General features: G+C 38.7%; 2 protein-coding genes across 5 annotated transcripts; both read right to left on the bottom strand.

Annotated features, from left to right (window-relative positions):
* Nucleotides 1-494: 494 nt before the first annotated feature.
* Nucleotides 495-14499, bottom strand: LOC103712385. Of its 4 annotated transcripts, none has more exons than XM_026806678.2 (9): nt 14375-14486; nt 10298-10667; nt 10007-10170; nt 8729-8842; nt 8557-8625; nt 6914-7055; nt 5090-5250; nt 4879-5008; nt 495-2822 (listed from the first exon to the last, which is right to left on the bottom strand). In XM_026806678.2, exons 2-9 carry the CDS (start codon nt 10613-10615, stop codon nt 1533-1535), a joined length of 2388 nt encoding a protein of 795 aa, XP_026662479.2. In that variant the 5' UTR covers nt 10616-10667; nt 14375-14486; the 3' UTR covers nt 495-1532. The 4 variants fall into 4 exon arrangements, with proteins under 4 accessions (XP_026662479.2, XP_026662480.2, XP_008797118.2 ...); XM_026806679.2 differs by lacking the exon at nt 14375-14486 and adding an exon at nt 14145-14335 and having other exon boundaries at nt 10298-10615; XM_008798896.4 differs by having other exon boundaries at nt 496-2822; nt 10298-10615; nt 14375-14499.
* Nucleotides 14500-17476: 2977 nt separating this feature from the next.
* LOC103712389 (protein NRT1/ PTR FAMILY 6.1) lies at nt 17477-22477 on the bottom strand. The gene is made up of 4 exons (XM_008798902.3): nt 21834-22477; nt 21113-21330; nt 18947-19527; nt 17477-18684 (listed from the first exon to the last, which is right to left on the bottom strand). Exons 1-4 carry the CDS (start codon nt 22069-22071, stop codon nt 17802-17804), a joined length of 1920 nt encoding a protein of 639 aa, XP_008797124.1. The 5' UTR covers nt 22072-22477; the 3' UTR covers nt 17477-17801.
* Between the last annotated feature and the right edge of the window lie 205 nt (nt 22478-22682).

Here is a 22682-nt window from a genome sequence, read left to right as displayed (position 1 = left end):
CTCCTCCAACACATCCACGTTGGCAGGCGGCAGGACTGACTCGGCCCTTCAGGCCTCCGCCAACATTGACTATATGATTGTAAAAATTAACAATAACAAACGGACATTGACATACTTGACAAGATCCTCAAGGGGAAAAATGAATCAGATATGGGTTCACAAATCTCCCATGCAAAACTCTTTGTTTTTTCTCTCTCACACTCTTTTTTCTTATGCACGCGCGGGCATGCATGTGTAAGAGACTGAGAGATCCCATGCAACGATGCAAACTAGGTTACGCCATATCGTACCAAACTAGATGGTAATAAAGAGTCCATACCGTATCAAGTTCAATTCTAGTACATAGTACGGAAGACGTACCGAATGTCAGTATGCCGAACTGGCCTCCGTACTGAGTATACCGACATATTGATAGAAAGGCATTGGTATGGAGCCTGATACTGAGATGGATGGCGTACCTTCATGCGACACTTACATAGGTCTTCCTTGAGTTGGTATAACATGCCTCAGTCCTACGGGAACAAGAATGAAAGACGCCATGTAATTATATGTAACTGATCTCTTTAGCATCACCAATCAGATGGTCATACGTTACAAGCTCATTACAGAGTGTCCCATCTGCTTCCTTCACCTTTTGATCACTCGGAATAACCTCAATACAACAGTCTGATCTGCTAACAGAGGGAACATCGCATCACAGACGTCTGAGATATGATGGTCACCAGTTCAATGCTAATCTGCTTGCCATTTTACTCCATTCCAGCTTCAACTAATTTCTCTCCTGAGGAAAATTCCTCATCTCATTGCGATTGTGACTGGATTTAGATGGTAAACCAGTAACTCAGTTCAGTTCCAGTCCAATCTCTAGCTTGATCGGGCAAAATCCCTCGACATGCATACATAAATCTGAGGAAGGTGTTGCCAATGATGTGGAAGTTGCATAGAATTTCTTGCGTCAGAAAATAGACCCTGTCATCATTCCTAGATTTGCAAGTACATGAGCTTAAAGCTTCCATCAACCTATATGAAGATCTCCAAGCAATTAGCCTACACAAAAAGGAGAATGCTGGCGCTCCTGCAAACTGTTAACATGTTTAAAGCAACAGACTCGAGCTAATCCAAAGAAAACAGAATGAACAGAAGGTTTTTTAACCAAGTATATGAATGAAATTTTTTATTGTGCAGAGGAATTCACCCCCACCCCTCCCCTAAACATGAAATATGCCCTTCAACAATGGAAAATCAAAAAAGTCGAACCAAACTACCAAAATTACCGATTAAACAAAACATATATTAAACCTAGGCATCTTAAACCCTCTCCTATCCCATATATACATGGTACAAATTTATATGTACAAAACATCAAATTTCATGTTTGTGATTTGGATTACCAAGAAGCAATCCCCAACGAGAGCTACAAGTTAACTGACCTGGGAAACCAACTTTTCGCTTTCTGCACATAAGCTTCTCCCCGACTGAGCCATAATTGACTTAAAAAAGTGGCCTGATATTGTGCAATATCGCCAAACGTGCTACCGGTTCCAAGGCCTCAGAAAAGGTTTTCCCATGGGGTCGTGCAGGGAAGGATTCTGATGTGGGAAGTTCATCCATGACATATTGTTCATGGAAGGAGCTGTAGCTGCTTCTTCACTGCCTGAATTGTCAAGTTGATGATGTGCATACCCATAAATATTTTCAGCTGCGGGAATACCCCCACCCCGACTTGAGTAGTTCCTCGCTTGGATATACTGGTCCGAGTTTGCAGTGTCGTATGGTGAGCATGATGACATCTTGTTAGAGAAAACACTAAAGAGGCTTCCATCTGCATTGCTACCATCAACCAGGCACTGACCTTGGCTGCTTGAAGACTCAACTCCAGACCAATTATTATAAGCTTGATGCTCCCCAGGAAACCAATTGTACCCAATGGATCCACCATTTACAGAGGATTGGAGGGCAGAAAAACTCTGCTGATCAACTGCTGAAAAGTGCCCTTGGCTTGGATATCTGCCAGCGCAGTAGACATTTTTGTTCATTATCTGATTCACATAAAGCTCTTTCTCTCTGCCCTGCCTCTGCCCCAGAAGCTGCTGTTGCTCATGGAATTGGTGGGAGAAGTGACCAGGTTCTGGCAAGCTGTCATTGGTCATCAAAAATTGCAGACCAGGCTGTTTCACACCATTCATCTGTTCATGTGGATAAGATGATAGCATTCCTGGTCCCTTTGAAAAGTTGGGAAGCAGCTCATTGCGGTCTTCGTTTGCATAAGAACAGAAGAGCGATGCCCCACTGTCCACATGAAAGGTTGAGGCAACAGGGGCTCCAGCATCCGGTTCCATTATGTTTCTTTCTAAATCAATCACATCAGTTGTGCATTCTTCAGCAAACTGGGGTTGCCCAAGAGATAAATCACCAGCAGATGTGCATGCATGGTTCTCTGTAGTAGCATAGTAAGGATCATCAAGGCTTTCTGTCCGCCACAAGTCCTTAGCAGGTGAGCAAGAAGCCTTTGGTTGTGTAACATCGTCATCAGAAGGATTCTGTTTTTCTAACGACTGTGAACGAGGTGAGGAACTTTCCATTGGTTTTAATATTTCTTGTCCCTCTGCTTCTTTATTCAGAGCAATTGGGCTAGGCTCCATTGTGCTTGGCTCCAGATGACTGTTGAGGGAAGGAAGACGTTCCAGATGATGATCATGTGTGGAATTATGTGGGGAATCAGCATCATCTTGATCTGCCACATATGGGCTGGCTTCACGTTCGTAATCACCATTTCCTACCAATTCTTGAGTTGAGGTCTCCAGATTCTCTGTCTTCTCATCCTGACCAATCAAACAGAACCATTGATTAGCATCACTAAGCCTTCTTGTACATTCTTTTTCATTTGATCAAAACCTCAAAGAACTAAATGTGAAAGGAAGATTACACAAAAGAAGATGTAGAGGAAGATAAAAACAGAATCAGAGAAGAGTAGAAAACAGGGAACAAAATGCATGTGGTCCCATTCACGGCAGCAAATTGGCAAGTAGAAACCACCATGTCGCAAAGAGAAAAGGAATACAGAAACTGCAATCAACAAGCTAAGTTCATCCAGTATCACCAAGGTCATCAACTCGAAAATTTTGCATTTCCTTTTTCCATTACTGGCCCAGCATGACTAATTTTTTTGTATCTCTAAGGGGAATGTAGCTCAAATTATACTTGCAGAATGAGTTGAAATTTTCTTTAAGAAGGATGTTCTCATAGCATTATATAATTATATTAAAATAAAAATCTCATACAATTGTATGAGGCAACTACTGCTTTAGACCTGATATTCGTGAAGTCATCAAGCTGGCCTGCCATCAGCTGACAATAGCAGTCTGCCAGCCCATTTAGATGGACATTAATAAGTAGGTTTTCTTAATAAATAGTTCTTCTTCCCCAGATGTCTTGAGAACATCTCCCTATTTAAAGTCTCGTCTGTGCTTTGAAATAGTAAGAGTATGTTGTCTTTTGTTGAAGTATGGGAGTGTGTCAGAAGTCTTAGAAGGTTAGGGTGATTTCTTATCACTTTTGGGTTGGTCCATGTGGGTAGTCCTCTTTCCCTGCCTTTCCAGTAGGTAAGGTCCCCTGTAACTATCTTCTTATAGTCTAAATCTGGGAGAGCCTCATCTGTCCATCCAAAAAAAATGAAGTCATCAATCAACAAAGCATTTATCAACCATGTGCATTATCATGACGAGGCTATGTGATCGCTGCATCTCGGTTCTCCTTTGGCTCAATATTAGAGTGGCAGTAAGGTTGGTAATGGTGTACGGGACTGAAAGTCTAAAAGATTAATATAGGTCCAGACACCTACAATTGGCATGGAGGAGAAACGAAAGCTGAGACAGTGGTCTGATAAACTAGGAAGAATAAAGTAATGGAAAAAGAGTTTATCGAGGTTGCTGCTATTTTCCCCGAGAACTTCCCAGAAAGCGCGTAAACCCAGTTTGATGTTCATTTGGGCCAGAAATGCCAACCTTTCCCTTGGCAGTTGCTAAAATACAATGGTTTACAGCCTTTTGGGAGCTTTTGGGGGATGCATATCATTTTCCTTTTGAAAAAAGCAATAGCGTATGAAGTGATAGAAAATAAATTTAGATAATAATAGCATGTAAACAGAGGCTTCAAATATCAACAAGGATCGTGGTATGTGGGGTGATGTGTCAGACAGAAGAAATGAAAAGACTATGGACAGAGATAGAAGCTATGAGAAAGGATATTAAAATGTTGGTTTCACAGACATGCAAGCCATGATAGGAAGAAACATGAAAAAAGTGTTTCCAGGCATGAATGCAAAGTCTGTGCACTCAAGTCTTCAAGAACTGCTTGAAGTTACAATATATCCAGACAATGGGTTGAGATAATAGGTCTTGGTCAATCAGGCAGTATGCTGGCGGAGCAAGCAGATCAAGGCAAGAGGAAACGCAAATTACATCCATAGTGCATCAGTGAACTTAATTCGCCAGAAAGAATATAGCTAATATATGAGATCATTTACCAAGTCAAACCCCATGTACGGGTCATTTGCAAAACCCACTAAAAATAAATATACATTTATTTTACATCTTATTAAAAACATATTGTACAGATGTATGTCAATTATCATGTGATATGTCCTGTAAATGTCTAACATTCCTTCTACTAATAATGATGTAAGTGATATTGTACATGTAAGTCACTATGCAACACACATACATACATACTAATTCAGTGCAGACCTTCATGGTGAAATGGAGCACCAGAAATTAATTGATGAAAGAAGGGTCGCACCGCAACTAATATGAAATGTCCAGAAAAACTGATTTTCTTTATAGCTTGAAGTTTTTATAATATGATAGGGCTAAGGTATACCTTATCCATTATTAATTTCTTTTTTTCCACAAGTTCCTGTTCCAATGATTTCATCCATTGGTCTCTCAGCAGCTTTTTATTTCTATGGACCTCAAAAGCTGATGGGAGATCTTTGTTTGCCACCTGCAACCTGTTTAAGCAGTCCTTAATTTTTCAAAATTTCGAATTCAAAAGCGTAAAATGACTACCAATTAGTTGAAAAGTTACTAACCAATGGTCGTGCAACTTCTTCTTTTCTTCCTCTTCATATGTTTCAAATGGCTGTACATCAAAGCTTTTAATATCACCCAGTACACGGTTGAGAGACTTTGATTGAATGCCATCACCAGAATGCTTTATATTTTTAACCAGCTGGTGCTGAGTCCTGCTTACCTGAAATGTTCAAAGGGAACAAAATATATACATAAGCAATTAATTGCATAAATAGAATCCAACTCTTAATTCTTGAGATATGGCATATTATTTAGGAGAACATGGAGATATTTAATGGAACCATTTATTGTTTCTAGTCCAATTTGTTGTAAAGAATAACATGGAGAAATCTCATTTTACTACAGATTTATTTTCTTTTAGGAAGAAATTTCACCATAGATCTTTAGCAGTACCAAAGCCAACAACTTCTGCACCTTTGTGGTGAGATGAAAGCCTTTAGAGGCTCATAAACATATAGATATTAAATTTAATCCAGATTAAGACTAATATGAACAGCAATACGTTGCTAAGTCAGAGAACCAACAATAATAGCAAAATATCAACTATTAAAATGATGTAATCAGCAGTTAGTTACTTTCAAAGTTCGACAGGTTATGCTACCATCACAAACAATGGAACTGGTATTTTCAGCCAAATATCTAGACTAATATTTGGACATCTGCTTAAATGTATATTTGTCCCAACACTAGCATACAGCTATTTTCAACCATAAAGCTAAAAAAAAAGAAAAATTGGAAACTGAAAAAATAACGTTAAGAAAAATCAAAGGTGAAATCCCTTGCCAGGTTTTTTAAGTAATGCAGAGATCTTAACCACAGCTTCCAGAGGAGCAATTTTATGAGCTATAGCATGTGCATCACATAGTGATGACTTCACCTCAAATCAAGTTCAGAGTTTTCCAGGAATAGTTATGCCCCAGAAATTAAAAACAGCAAACAACGTTACAGCATGAGCCTCGTGGGCTTATATGGTCACCTAACATCTAAAAAGAGATATCATGGACTAGAAATATCATGTGAATTAAATCATGACCCAACATACAACAGCACTATAATGAGGGTGGACATGATTTTTTTTAATCCTTGGAAGCACCATGCTCTTCAGAATTGCCCATGATCATCAGAATTGCCCATGACAAGCTGTAGCATTGTCAAGGCTTGATGTTTGATCATCAAACAACACATATAAATATATCATACTCATCCTGCATGAAAGTATTTTAGGACCACTAGCTGAAACAGGCTTTTGTGTTCATTATTTACCAAAAGAAAAGTGAGTTTGTGAAACAAAAGAAATTGCAAGATTTCTCACACAAATAGACTCATTTCGTTGAAAATCAAGTTCATACTTACCCGAAGCATCTATTCTACTATTAAAAGCAAATTCCAGAGCAGCACTTTTGAGGCTCCACTCAAGAGGTCATCCATCTCCACTCTCCAGTCACATGCATCGTGCATATCAAATTCAAGTTTCTTATAAAAATCATTTTCCATCCTTAACCTATTATTTTATCAGTGTAACTGAATTTAACTTTTTTTTGGTAAATGTAACTGAATTTAACTTTGAGCGAGTCTTAGGTGCAGCATTCATATTTGTCTGAAAGAGATGAGCCACAGTGTGTAAATTCCAGAATGAAAATGTTGTTAAGTATGTAATTTATTCATCATCCATAAGATGGAACTTACTAACAATGTAAAGCAAACCCCAGATCCTAGTTATTAAAGTTGTACCTAAAGTTGCTCAAAAAAAAACCTAAAGTGACTAAGAATATATTTGCCTTAACAGCGAGCTAATCAACAAGTATGATTGGGAGTCATCTGACCTTAATAAATGACATATATTTATCAGCATCACCATTTCGGATGCAGATTTTATGTCGGATTTCTTTCTTAGCTATATTAGGAACTTTAGTCTTTTCTGCAAATGCTGTTAAGCTTCCTTGCTTGTGCTTGGTAAATCCTTCCCTGCACATCCAAAGAGTTCAACTTAAAGGTGCCATAAAATAGCAATGCACTGGCAAACAGTTCTTAGAAATTAAACATTTAAATAGTAACACGTTCAAGAGAAAAACAAGATAATCATGGTCACAAAATGATGGTAGCAACTTTATATAAAATATAAACTAAGATGCATAGGAAAATATAGACAGAAAGCTGTGTTCGGGTATGCAAATTGTGATTTTGGTTGATCAATTTTATCAGATATTTTTCTGTCATAAACAATTCAATGTATGAACATTAGCCTTACAATACACAAACATCTTGCATAAATAGGAGCTACATATTATTTGGCTAATTCTGAGCAACATAACAATCTAATCTTTCCTTTTCATCAATTTTGACATTTGCATCATATCTTCTTGGTAGACATGTAAGCATAAATTTAGGATTGCTGAAAATAGGAACAAGAGCAATGGAAATAGAAACAGTACAAAAATTCCTCAAAAATCCTTAATGCATCTTTTTTCACAATATGTGAACAAAAAACACAAAAAAAGGAAAGCCATCTGGTCCAAGGTATTTCTTTTTCCATTTTGAAGATTGCCACTTTCACCTCATTCAATTACCTTCTGGCTCCTCTCTAGCAATGTTATCGAGTAGCTACTCAAATTTCCATCTCCAAGTTCTTTCTTCCCCATACACATTAGACTTAAAACATCTTATGACAAATTTTCTCTGACTCACCATGTTTCCTCTTAACTGCTACTAGTCACCGTAACCATAACCATTCAGCTTTTTCCCAACTATCAAGGTCAGCTTTCTGGATCCTAATTTTATTTTGTTAACTATCTTATGAGAAAACTTAGTGTTTTTATCACCTCATTAAAACTTGGCCATCCTATGTCGTAAATATGCAGTATAATAATATTATTAGGTAAATAAGTTTGTTATTTGTTGGGATAAAAAGGATGTGTATATAAGTTATTTGGCCTTTTTATGATTTGAAACAAAAGAGACAGGTGAGAACGAAACTTAAATATATACATTCTGTATAGCTGCCCATTTCTGAGTTAAACCTGACTACAAGGATGAAAAGGGGCAATATTGCAAGCAAACATCATGGATTAAAATGTATTGATCAAACTGAGTAAACATCAGATTGACATTTACAAGAAATTCAAACCAACAAATCATCAACCAAGCCCACTTCAAAAGTTAGAGATGTCAGATTGGAAAAAACTGTGCTTGATTTAATTATGTTGAAGATGGTAAAGAGTATAAGGAAATAAATCATGCAGCCAAAACAACTGTAACTCCAAAAAAAAAAAGTGCCATGAACATTGTTTTAATCAACAAGCAAATTGTACTAGAAGCGCAATATTCTACATGCATCTGTGTGCAAATTTTAGTATTCTTTGAACTTCAATGTGAATTTAGATATTGTTGCACCACAAACTATCTTGATGACTACTTCAGGCACGAATATTCACAAAAAATCAGACAAGGGTTCAGTGGAGAGAGCCACCTCCACAGCCTTTCTGGATCCTCGCAGCTTAAGCATCTGTCCTTCCATTTTTGCAGAACCTCAAGCATGCTGCCACCAAAAACATATCATTGAGCACAATAACTACTTCAATAGCAGTATTAGCACGAATAGCAAGGAAGACAGTCAGAAAACTTTTTCATATTTGACATACCCAGTATGATACTTATTTATCTCATAATAGTATGCCCTTCTATTGTCTCTCAATTGCCGCTCTGTACGAAGAACAGCATCTGGATGAAGATTACCGGAGCAAAGTGAAGAAGACCTGTAAAATATATCACATGCATTCAATCACATCAGTATATGGCCAATTTCATTAAGGATCAAAGGCATCTTAATAAAAGATCCTTCATGGAAATAGGCTATTAGTGATAAGCAAGACAAAAAGAAAATGAGACAAAATGATTTGATCGAGATCAAATGCCCTGCCATGGCAGCAGCTGTGATTTGTGCTTGTAAGGAAGAAAGTATTGTCTTAACTAAAGAAATATCACATTCTCCCATGAGCCTTAATAGGGACTGAGATATTGAGAACTCAAGCTGAAAATTCCAATAAATGCATATATAGCCATCTTCATAACATGCAACATTAATTTCTTATCTAACGATGCATTTACATCTTTCTGACATTTTGCATATTCAATCTGAAACTTAACCTTCTATATATCATTGTTCTAAACTTATAATCCTTTCCTACTAACCACACATAGCTTTTGAAACAAAATATCTCTCCTCTTACCAATCCCTTCTTCACAGGGATGCATTTTAACAAATAGAACAACATTGCACCGTAGTCAAAGAAAACTAAAAAGGGAAACATCAAGGGGGGGAAAAGCACATCAAAGAAAAATTAACAAAGAAAACATCAAGGCAGAAAGCGACAAGTGCACAAACTCAGCATATTATAGAAGAAGAACAAGAGATGCTTGTTCAACCCAAGATTAAAACAAGACATCACATATTTCTAGTGGCCATTGTTTACGTAACCTAAACAGTTCCGCAAAGCTTTCAGTTTACCACAAGAAGTTGACAAATATTGTGGTACATGTACCAGATGCAGACTTTCCTGGATTTTGAATGTCCTCTGTAGTTGTTCAAGGCTTTAACTTGCTTCTTAACCATATGGATTTCAATGTTGGATTTCTTTGCCACCAGGGGAATTTTATTTGATTTTCTATTAATTTCGCTGTTGCATTCTCTTTTTTTCTCTCATATAATTTTCTGCAGCTTCTTAAACATTAAGTTTGAAATTAACACATGAAGCGAAAGTTAATAATAACATGCTCACAAATAGATTACCGACCCTTAGAAATATGCAATTAAGTGAACTAACACGACACACTGCAAATACTGGCAAAATAGAGCTCTAAATTGTTCGCCATAATAAGTGATGACTCATCAGCAAGACGCAGAAAGACAGAAAAGTAACCTTTGAGAATTTATAAGCATTACTTGCCATTTAAGGTAAGGATTCCCAAAGTGATGGTTTTCCCCCTTGAGCAACGAATGAACTATTTGTTCTGCACCTGTCCCACTAGGAAGAAACTGAGTCAGAAACTTTCTCTCCGACTCTGACAGACATGTAGCCCAAACCTGACAATAATTTGGAAACAAGTTCGTAAACTCTACCAAAAATTGAAACAGATTTCTATGAAGTACCAAAAGAACAAATTCAAACAAAAGGATATCCCATATTTAAAAAAGATAAACACAATCATACCTCATACGAAAGCACCTCAGTCAAATTCTCCAAAGAAAAAATTTCTTGGGGAACAGATACAACATCAGCTAGACCTGAATGAGATTTGGGAATTGAATCAACAAAAGGTGCCATGTCCATCCATTTTATCCCGATTTGTTCCCTCTTTGCCACAGCTCTCTTCAGACTGTCATTCCACTCCAGGTCAACATGCGATCTCAAATTCAACACATAATCAGATGAGTCCAGCATTTTCTTCTTCTTTCCTCTATATTGTTCGCGCAGGTTAGAACTTGCTAGCCGCTTTTTTTGTTGACCAGCTGCCATTCTGCAAGTCATCTGAATATAAACGCACCAACAATTTGTTTCAGTTTGAGTGCATCCTTGATCTCTACCCAAACATATTCTTCATTAATATGGTTACAAGGTACCTTGATATAAGCTACAATGCTTATACTAAATCATTCTGACTATTTTAACATAACAATGGAGCATTCATAAGGGAGTGCAGCAACATCAAAACATATCAATCCACTGCAAGAGCTATTTAAATTTCTATTTATCATTATGCATACAGAACATATGAACATAAGTACATGGATCTTCGCTTTATTGGAGCAAAATAAAGAAAAGCATAGAGTTTGTGATGATTTGGAACTAAGAAAGTAAATCTGGAGTCTATCTGAAGATTTTATGAGAAACTAAATTTTCAATGGTGTATTCTGATTTTGGTTGTGTAAAATTCTTCATACAAGCAACCAAAATGAACAATAATTCCTAGAAAAATAATCAAAAAGAAATTCGCCAACATTCATATACCCTGATTGAAAATATGTCATCAACAATTAATCGACATTTTAAACATTTTCAATTACTTTTCTGTGGCACCATGCCAATTCTCTGCTTTGGTTAGATGCCAAAGTGATGGAACAGAGATGCAGAAAGACGTGACAATTTCTCCATAGAATGGTTATTGACTATCGTTCCTTTGATTTATATAGCACCTTTAGCTGCAACTAAAAGATCACATGCCAAACAGGAAAGAATAAAGTAGTTGGGGGAAAATGGGCCAAAAATAACGTAACTGAAGAGGCAAAAAAGGAGTATCAGAAACATGAAAACAAAGATGAAAGCATCAATCAATGCCCATAAACCAATATCAAGAGCAGGAAAGAGCAATAAAATGAAAGAAACACAAAAACCAATATCTGCGGCCAGTAAAGAGAGGAGGTAGGAAAAACTATGAGAAACACAAAAATCCAAAAAGGAAGGCATCAGCAATAAAATGGACAAATCCAGAAGGGGCAGAATAACCAAAATACTCAAAGGTCAATTAAGCAACAAAGCCTCCCATGTATTTCCACCAGACAAGCATAAAGTAGAATATATAAACACCAAATCTACAAAAGGTACAGAACTGAATCTCCAATATGACAGTTGCATAATGCAGGAAAATGAGACAGTAGCAAAATTTAGTAAAACATTGTTTTGATTAATCAATCATATTCAACCTAAAGTAACAGTGTCAATTTCACTGGACAATCATTATATTAGAGCATATCAAGGCATAAAAATTAATAATAATAGTATAAAATGAATAAGAGCATGTGAAATCCTGTGATCCAGGATTATAACAAGAGAAAGAGCAAATTGATGGAGTGGGTACAGCGCCCAAGTCAGAAGGTTCTGGCAAGAAAGCTCAAGAAGAAGGGCTATAGACAAGAAGGGCAAGAGAGAATCCACTAAGACGGTCGGTGAAAACAGCAATAATTTGTGAATTGTAAAAAAAGATTATCAGCTTTTGTCAGTATCAATATCCTGAATATCAACAGCATATAAAGGAAAGGAATTACAGAGAAAAGAACTCATACAAGAAACATCGTGCCCCAAGCAAAATTTTCTACACCTCACATTTTTCACATAAGTTCACACCTTCAAAGCTTCCATTAAATGTGCTCATACATGGAAGCATTAAAAAAATCATAAAAAAGACAGTTCCCTTAACTAGAATAACTCCAACTGAAAATGCAACCTCCTGGACGTTTTTTTGATACAACAAATTCCTTCTTGATGTACAAGAAGTTAGACATCAACTAGCTTTATAGGAAAAAGTCATAAGAATACCTTCCAGACTTCCTAGAACTAAATCTATGAATCATTAATCATTAAATAGAAACAAAACACTAAAATCTCTAGAAAATCCTCATGAAAAATTCTGACTTATGCAAACAATGGATCATTTAAGCATTTTCTCATTACATCCACGTTATGTATAACACTCTATTGCTAAAATTATAATGAAAATGGCATGACATTTTGCAAGCTATTTCAAGTCCAGATGGCCATGATAAATAAGTAAGCTTGCACATTTGGAATGCTCAGTTCAATATGGATGTTCCATAAGATGATCCTGCCGTAGAAACTTTAAAGTAAGTGAAGAAGTGTAGACAATGTTAAGAATCACTGATCCAAGCAAATGTTATAAGACCTAATACAATTCCCCAACAAAACTTCCAGACACCAGCATCTCTGTCACCCACCAATCTAAGTCCGCACAGGAGTCTTCTTATAAACCCTAGTTAGAAACAAATTACTCCAATATCTATTCTTTGCACCTTATTATCATACCGTCATGGTCAGTCCATACACCAAAAGGATAATAACTGTAGCTATTGCGATGGTGTCCAGAACTAAAGGTAGCCTGCCCAACCCAATACATGGAGCAAACTGACTTCAGCTTGAGATATGAGGATATCTGACAAGAACAAGTTGGGGCTTGGGTCAAGACAAAGCCCGAACAAATTTTAGATTAGATCAGGCAGTTCAATGTGCAGACCTAGGAGTCCAGTTTGGAAGGCTTCTAAAGAGGCACATTCATCCTCTTTAAAGTACAAAAGTGTTGGAATCACACCGCTCAAACTACGGATCTCTAAGTGGTGACTTAAAAAGTGAGAAGCTGTGTATGGGTCACTTCCAACCAACCCAGTTAAAGTTCTTAAGTTAATTTACCAATAACCACCGAGCTTTATGAGTCACGATATCATCTTATAATGTCTGCATGAATACTTTTGCCTATTGGAGATAATGCATGTCTTACACTCAGAGACAGAAAAAATGCATAGAACATTGGTGAGCAAACCAACATTTACATATCTGAACAATGCAAGATCCCCCTCAATTAGGAAAAATTTATGTTATGCACCTCAACACTTCAGTAGGATGCAGCCATTATTTTATCATAACAGAAGTATAAATCATGGGGGAAAAAGCATGATACAAGACTTCAGTATCTCGAAAAAACATGTCTTAGGAGTCAACTTTCAGCTTCAGGTGCCAAGAAATAATGATGGAAACACTATTTCAACTTCACTAGTCAAATTTCAGCATAAAAAGGCACTACTGTCGCCACAATCTGATGGCAAAGAAAAGAAAAATCCAAACTACCAAGTAGAAGCACTACTTCTTTTTATTTTTTTAGGAGAAGATAAGGCAGGGCCCAGCGAAATTCATAAAAATAATTTAAAAATAAAAGGATTATTTATTTAGTGGAACAAAATAAACATATACCCAGTTATTCCAAACCCATCTTAACAAGGCAACATCAAAAATACAAGAAATAAAGGCTACAATGCAATGCAGCATAAAGAAAAACAATACCAAAACAATTAACATCTCCCTATTATCCATCAATCCTAGTTCACTGCACACAACCAGAAACCTACTTATTGAAGGGAAAAGAGATAAAAATAAAAATAAAACAGAAACCTATTTAACAAAACCAAAAAACATAAAGAAACTTATGATATTCTATCAAAGAAATTTCTCGCCAAAAAAAACATAAAGAAATCGACTAGAACAATATCAGTACCAAAATCAGAACTTGGGGGCGAATTTCACGCCAAAACCATCAAATCAACGACTTCCTGCACGAAGATTGATCATACGAATCGAAATCCAATCAATCAAGAACAAACAATAGCGCGGTCCTCCCGGAGGAAACCCCGCATAGCCAACAAGAAACGAAAAGAATACCCTATAAATCAAGAGAATGGACAAGGTGGAAGAGAAAACCTATTCGAGTTGGGAAAGGAATGATACCTTTCGCATCGGAGACTAGAAGAGGGGAGGGGCAAAGGCACACTGGATAGGGTTTCTTTTCCGAAGGGGGATTGACACAGAGAGAGAGAGAGAGAGAGAAAGAGAGAGAAAGATTTCTCTCGGAACCGTTAAAACTCGTCGGGCTCGGGCATGGCGCGGCGCCGCGCGGCTCTGCACCGCGGTGAATCGGGTGTGGGCCATAGCTGGAAAGCCTATCGAAACTTGCCACGTAAACGAATTTTAGGCTTATTTTATAATTCGGGTTGTAGACGATCCGGATTGCGTTCGACGCCCCGTTTCCAGGGGGATTGGGTGTGGGACCCACCTCCGCGACGCCGACCGCGGACGGCTATCGTTCGGATGAGCGCATACAGATCTTATGCGGCCACTGGATCTGCCGTCCATGTTGCAGCTGGGGTCATCTTGATGCCTTCAGTTGATGGCGCATAGTAATATCTATGAGCGTACTATTCTGGTATGTAATGTGGAAGTACGATTAGGACCTTGGATCATGATAACGAATAATCTTTAGCGTGATGGGATGGCCGCCAGCCATCCGATTGGTGGGTTTTCTATTGATAGGATGGAGCATCTATGGTAGGTTCTCATGGTACGCTTCTTTTTTAGGGCGTAAAACCATTGACTTGGGATGGAGATGGTCAACTACGAGACCAAGACTTACAAATATAGTTATATATTTGTAACTCTCTTTTTTGGTAAAATATTTGTGACCTTTTTTTTGGACTAAGCATACGAGTATGTATAATTTTTGAGATTTCTATGAGTTAGGACTTAGGGGCTAAAAGATAAAGGAAACATTTTTAGGAACCAATCATTGAATTATAGTAAAATGGAGGAATGTTTTTTCTTTTTCTTGTTTAGGACAAAGACTGTCAGGTTTATTTAGGCTGGGAGAATATTTTCTGATTCCAAAATCTCACTCAAAAGAGAAAAAAAAAAAACTCAACCAATGCTAACTCTGTCTCGTAGAGTTTTTTCTAAAGATATATGACGCCTCTATTATTGGAGCAGAGCTGAGGGCAGCATGAGAGCATTGAAAAGACGCGTCCTATGCAAGGCATGCTCTGGGTATGGATTTCATTCACCTGGAAGGAGAGTTGGCTACTGTGATCGAGAGGATTTGAGGGCGGCGCACCGTGACGGACGAGCAGTTTCTGCTTTATGATATCTGGAGAATGGCAGAAGATTGTGGCTCCTTCAAGGCAACTCATATTTATCAGGAGGCAAACTGACTTTATTGGTTGTATTAATATACGTATGGTGTGAGAAGCCGGTGTAACAAACAAAAAAAAAAGTTTTCCCTAAACAATGAAATAAGGATTTATGATATTCAAATGTAGATTCTATCTAATAAGATAATTAATGATAAAGATGAATCTGAAAATTATACAGTGATTGCTTCCTTCAGTTTCTCTACAAAAACATCATGATCAGATATCAACGTAGATCCTTCCAAGAAGTCTCTGAATTTTGAAGATTGGAGTATCATAATCAATGTAGGAGAAAGCCTTCAAAAGAATCTTTGCATAAAAATGAAGTGATCGTAGGGAGTGTCTGCTTTACACGCAAGAAAAAATTCTAACGCTACATGATAAAAGTGGATTAGTTTGCCAAGTCAGCAAAATGCAGACCCATGGAGTCTTTTTGAGTGCACCAATGGGTGCCCCAATGCACCTCTCAGAAAAAAGTTCTTAATTTTGGCATCCATGCTATCCCACAGCATATTCTCCCTGTCTGCATGAACATGGGCAGCTGTAACTATGGGGAACTTCATTTTCACAGCAATCTCAGTGCAATAACATTATACCAGAGCCATCTTGGTATTACAGTCCAAGATATCGGACTGATGCATCTAGATTGCGTCAATCTCAAGACCATATTTTGATGGTTGAGAGAGTAGGGAGCGGTTCACTAGTGAAAGCATGGGACGATCTAATCATTAAAAAGTTTAGTATTCGCCAAAGAGCTCCGTTAGAAAGGAGTAATGAGAGAAGTTGGGTTTGAGATATTCATAGGACTATGATGCTCATAAGGCTGCTTGGCAATGCATTAAACACAAATCCATAAGCCCACCATGTATTTTGTTCAGTTTGCAGCAGATATGACATTTATGTTACTCAGAATCAACATATATGCTGCTTAGCAAGCCTCACTCAATATGCATTTTCCTTTTCATTTCTGATTTTTCTTCCACTGAAAGTGGCATTTCAATAACAGCTATTATTTCAAGCTCCAAGAGGGATGATATGCTTTCAATCGATCTATCTTCCCCATGTCGGTACTGCTTCGTAAGCCCTATCAATTCTTCCCCTATTTTGTGTTGTTTGTGAGGTTGGATCGAATAAGGTTGCCATTTTGTATTCACCCACCTTTCGAGTCAGTCGAAACCTACATATAGAACTTACGGATCTATAGATGAATTGACAAGAACTCGCTTGCTGGATCGACAAGATGACACTCATTCAGGCATCGCAGCCTCATGAGTCATGACCTTCGTTCATATAAAATGCAGCATGCCACTATCATCACCATCAATGCACCAGACCAGCCATTGTGTTCTAAGTATGTTTTGAGATCAACCAACTTTCATTCATGCGTCGACGCTTTCATTTACTTAAGTTAGGATGGCTTCAATAGCCTACTTTACGCAGACTGTTTGCTGCAAAAGCTTTCCCTGTTCAAAACATGTCATCTTCATAAAATAGAAAGGCAAGAAAAAGTTTGACACATTGAAATGTCTGATTGGTTGGTGCAAAAGTGAACTGATTGCTAATAGAAGTTTTGCAAAAGTCACCAAAATGCAAAGTTCTTTTGATATTATTCCTGAAAATAAGTTCAAACATGACTTTCATATTTTTATGAACCCTTGCAGTGCTTCTTTGTGGCTGCCTCCAAAGACCAGCCAATCATGTAACAAATCATCCTTCAACAATGATGCAGGTAGGACATATCGATGATAAATGAGAGATATCTGGGAAGGGAAGGTCAGAAAACGAAATTAGGTACCAAGCTGAAAAATTGCTGCTCATTCTTTACCCTACACATTCTTTACCCTTCACTCTGAATCTGTCAAAACCACGATAGAAAACGATCGAGAAGGATTATGATTAAATTAAAACAGTTCATGTCTACAATTTGTATCCCGTTACAACAACCATAACATGAATTCTTCCAATCAAATATCCTGACCCTACAGAATTCTTAAAAGCCCGAGGAAGTTCCATGAGGATGAAGCTATCTTACAGCATACAAGCCCAGCGAGATCCCAGAAATCAGTTTAAAGTTAAATATAAATCTCACAGGCACTAGCATAAATCAGGGGATTCCACACCTAGCATAGGTGCAGATTATGTAATCAAATGAAATATGGTACAAATTAAGCACCGCTTGAGCTATCATATCTTTCTTACTTGCCCTCTGTTGAGCTTATTGCTGTGCTTGTTTTCAACACTTCCACTTCAACTTCCTTCCGAGCCCTGTACTTGTATCTCTGAGCGAAAAATAGAAAAGCACAGAAATTGATCAAGCTCAAAACTGCCAATAACCAGTACAAGTAATCGAACCTCCCAGTATTTATGTTCTGGGAAAGCCATGATTGGCGCCCCTCGGCCTCATTCCCGGTGACTGATTTCACAATGTTGTTCAATATGGTGGCCACGAAGCAGCCCAGACCACCAGCAACGGCAGCATAAGCCGACCCAACACTCCTCATGGCATCTGGAGCCTCCTCATAGAGGAACTCAAGCAGACCCACAATGCAAAACACTTCAGCTACTCCAATCAAGCAGTACTGTATCAACAACCAGTAGGCACTCAGATTGGGCATTGGAGAGAGGAAAAGAGCCTGATATCCATGTTTGATGGCATAATTCCTTCTGTACCTCTCAAAAACCCCAGCCCATGCCACTGATAAAATAGATATTGCCAGGCCGAGGCCTACTCTTTGAAGCTGAGATGCGCCCTGACGGCGACCTGTAATGCAGCGTGCCAAAGGTACAAAGGTGGAATAATAGAGGGCCAGGATGAGAAAGATGCTTAGGGCAGGAAACACAGGCATGCAAGTGACTGGAAGTTTCAGATGACCCATATGTTTGTTCATAGTATAAGCTTGTTGGACTGACAAGGTCAAATACTCGGTCAATATTACGCTAAGCATTATCGTGCAGGTTGGTATTGGTAGAAGTTTCAGTAGTATCTTAACCTCTTCAACTTGTGTTACAGTGCAGAGCCTCCAGGGACTAGGATCTGCACCATCCTCTTTCAGTTGCAGAGCTGCCTTGTCTAACCACCTAAGAAATCAAAATTCTGATACATCATCAATTGCACACTGACAGTATTTTTAAAGGAAAAATAAGTCATCTAGCTATTGATAAGAAGAACTGAATGCAAATATGCTTATATATGGAGATAACAAATCGTCAGAAGTCTCAACTATGCATGCAAATGATGCAGTGAGAAATTAGAGAACTGATGGATATATAAATTCAGCTTAAAAAAAGAGGGAGGAAAGAAAGAAAGAACAATAGAGAGTGTGCACAAACTGGATAATACCTGAAGCCATCGGTGTGCTCTATCTTCCCACTACCCTTGATGGCAGATCTTTTGCCAGGGACCTCATACAGGCCAATAAAGTCACTGCTGGAGAAGGGCACATTTCTCTTCCTGAAAGCAGCAACAAGGACTTGAGCAACACGCGTGAGAGGACTGCCTCCTGGTAGCCTATGCCTGTACAGAGGTGTGCCAAGAAAGAAGATCACATTTGAAATGCCCATTGCTATGGCCAAAGAACCAAAGGCAGAAGCCCATCCATGTTTCATTTGAATGTATACCACCATGGTGAAAGCCGCAATTGCTCCAATGGTGACAGAAAGATAAAACAAGTTGAAAAACCTATCTAAGTGAGCCCTGTAGTCTCTACTCCTCTCATCAAACTGATCAGCTCCAAAAGATGACACGCAAGGCCTTATCCCCGCAGCTCCAAAAGAAGTTATGTAAAGAACTATATAGAGGTATAGCATCTGCCATGGTTTTGCTGGTTCACACGTGCCCAGGAGTATAGAAAGCTGATCACACTGAGCCTGATTTGGTACAAAGATGCTCATTGTGGCACATAATGTTATTCCTGTCAAGCCCTGGATAATACAATAAAATAACATCATTAGACATCTAAATAAGTAAGCTAAGATTAGGAATTGATGATTATTGAAAGCGGATGGATTGATGGACACTTTGACAGCTTGCCGCTTGGAAGGGGAAAAATGGCATTGGTAGCACCATAAAAGGAAAATAAGTCTATGAAACTTTTTGAAAGACATTTATGTACAATAGGAGAGACATCATGAATGAATAATGATAGTCTAATGATCTCGAAAGCATGGATAATTGGAAAAATATTATGTCTTATATGAAGTAATTAGACTTAAGCTATATGAGACGGTTGCATGCTAACCACCAGAGCAAACATTAGCAAATTATTTTTGATAACCAGCAGCACCACATGGCGCATCATGTGTCAAGATTGTTTAGAACAAGTTGCAGGATCTTAACATCATCAGATACTAAAGAGGGGTAAATCAATGCAACCATAGCTTCTTCAAGGTTAGTTAAGAGACAGCAGAAACATAAAGACTCACTGTGGTTGTCCAGTGATATGAGCAACTCAAGTTAGGCTCAAATATATGCTCAATCAGGCTCAGCTTGATAACAATCAAAATTCTGTGTCATCAGATATTGGAAAGGGGTAGGGTAATGTAGGGACAGATTCTTAATGGTCAGTGTAATGGGTAGTGTAAATATAAAAAGTTGCTTTCAATAGACCTGTCGATTGCTCGAACTCAGCTTTAGTACAAGCTTGCGCAGGTTGGGCTTGATAAATCAGACACCCCATGTATGGAGCACTTAAGGTGAGAAAGTCCAGCCTATCGGTCAGCTTATCGACACTACTCCCATCATTTGTTCTCTTGCCTCCCACCCATCCAGCTAATTGATTTTGCCACCAGCCACCGCTGCCACTTAATTCTCCACCCAAAGTCCCAACCCTCCACTATCGCATCCTCTGCTCCCTTCCTCTTCAATCTCCACTCACCCACCTCCAACCATGATCAAGCCTTGTCACTCATCACCTTCTCTGCTCCTCCCTCTCTACTCCAAGTGCTTTCCCCACATCCTACTACCATCAAGCCTGGCCTCAACACATCATAAACTTCTTGAGGGTCAATTTAAGCTTGAGCTGAATTTAAACCAAGCTTGATTTAGTATTGATATAAGATCAAATTGATTTTGGCTTGATTTAAGGTTATCAAGCCAATCAAAGTAGGCCTGAATCAGGTTCAGTTCAGTGCTGGGCTCAATTAACTTGATCGAAAGATAAATAAGCCAAGCTTCATCTCAATCTTCAGGCTCAGAATTAATTTCAAGCAGAGGTTCATGAGAACCACGCTTGATCGAGCTTGGCTCAGTTACAAACCCCTACTCTCCATGAAACTCTGGAGAAAGGGATATGGAGGGAATACAGAAAATTCTGTCATCCATAAGTATGCATCATGAGCTCAAACAGCGTTTCATATATATCCAACTTGGAGCTTTAGATTTCTTAAGAACTTCTCAAAGGAAGATCATATTCCCTTACAGAAGGGGAAACATGTACACTAGCTATGAAGAAAGAGGAAGAAATAGCAAAAGAAGTTGAAAAAAAAAGCAGGTTATCAAAGTTCTTACCACAAGATAGATAGTAGTGAAGATTGCTATCGTCCAATATCTACCAAGGTAAGCATCAGCCAGAAATCCACCAAGCACGGATGAGGCTTGTGATATACCCAGGAAATTGTTAACCACATTTGCAGAGCTATTAAATGGGCGGTGCATGACATAAAACATGAATGTCACCATGTTCACAGACAGGCCAAAGTAGGCCATCCTCTCTGCCATCTCATTACCTGACCACACAAATATCCAACTTACAGTTTGGTCAACTATAGTGGAAAATCCAACAAAGATGTTGCAAAATTTCCGGGAAGAAGCAAAAAACACATGAATTAGAATGTTATGACAATAAAATGGAGTTCCTAACTAAACTTGGACAAAAAGAAGAACAGAGACATTCAGTATCAACACATAAAAAAATCAAACTGATCACAAAGCCAAATGCTTTTTTCTCATAATTGAACACCGAAAGAAGGAATAAAAGAACTTTCTATAAAGATAAGTTTCTTTCTGGTTTTACTAATGTGCCGGTTTATAATTGATAGGACATATATAACATGCTGTTTGATACAAAATAGCAGAGGACTCACCTGATTCGGAAAAAAAAATCCAGTTAAATTGATAGCAGATGAAAGAAAAACAATAAATATACCTCAGATTCTCGACTAAATAGAAGCCAAAAATAATAATAATAAAAAAAACAAATTTTGAAGCAACTGCGGTAGAGATGGTAAACCGAAAATGAAGAATGCTGCAATCCAGCCGCCGGTCTTGGAAAGATCTTCAATCGGCTTCCCTCTTATATTCACTGGCGTCGTACCACCAGAGACATAGTCCCCGCCGATCGCCGCCGGAAACCGCCTCTCATCACTCTCCGCGAAATAAATCCCCAGCTTCTTCCGCCGCGCCAACTCCAGCATCCCCTCCCCCGCCACCGGCGATCTCTCCGGCGACCGGATCTCCTTCGTCTCCATCCCTCAGGCACCAAAAAGAACCATTTTTTTCCCAACAAAGGAAGAATCAGGGAGTCCTGGAGATCAACTTGAAGCCCGGGTTTCCATCAAGTACGGGAATTTCAGGGCTCCTCCCATCTGGGGTGAGGGAGGGATCACAGAAATGGGGTGGGCGGGCATTAAAGGTGTTGCCCAACCAACAATCCTGTTAGACGGTGGGGACTGGGACAATAAATGGAGTGAAGGAACGCAGAGAGAGAGAGAGAGGAGAAAGACGGCATTAATGGCCTCAGCTGTGAGGGAGGTGAGCTGGTGAGGATCCATGGTCGCGGACCGTTGGATCGTCCTGAACTCAATCTCTCTCCGTCGCTCTCAATGGGGACCCAAGCCCTACCGTTTCCACAGGTGACAAACCCTAACCAAAGGGAGAACAAAAATATCTTCGTCGCTTCTCGACGCCATTGGAGACCGGAGAGGTAGACGCCGCAAAAGCTCTCTCTCTCTCTAGTGCGCATATAGTTCTCTATGCGGGACTATGATCCACCGTTAATAGCGCCAGATGAGCCGTTTAGCGGCGCATATAGTTCTCTATGCGGGAATATGATCCACCGTTAATAGCGCCAGATGAGCCG

The sequence above is a fragment of the Phoenix dactylifera genome, chromosome 14 (assembly GCF_009389715.1).
Source record: "Phoenix dactylifera cultivar Barhee BC4 chromosome 14, palm_55x_up_171113_PBpolish2nd_filt_p, whole genome shotgun sequence".
Classification (NCBI taxonomy): domain Eukaryota; kingdom Viridiplantae; phylum Streptophyta; class Magnoliopsida; order Arecales; family Arecaceae; genus Phoenix; species Phoenix dactylifera.
The sequence above is the reverse complement of the archived record's forward strand: the minus strand, read 5'-3'. Positions and strand labels throughout refer to the sequence as shown.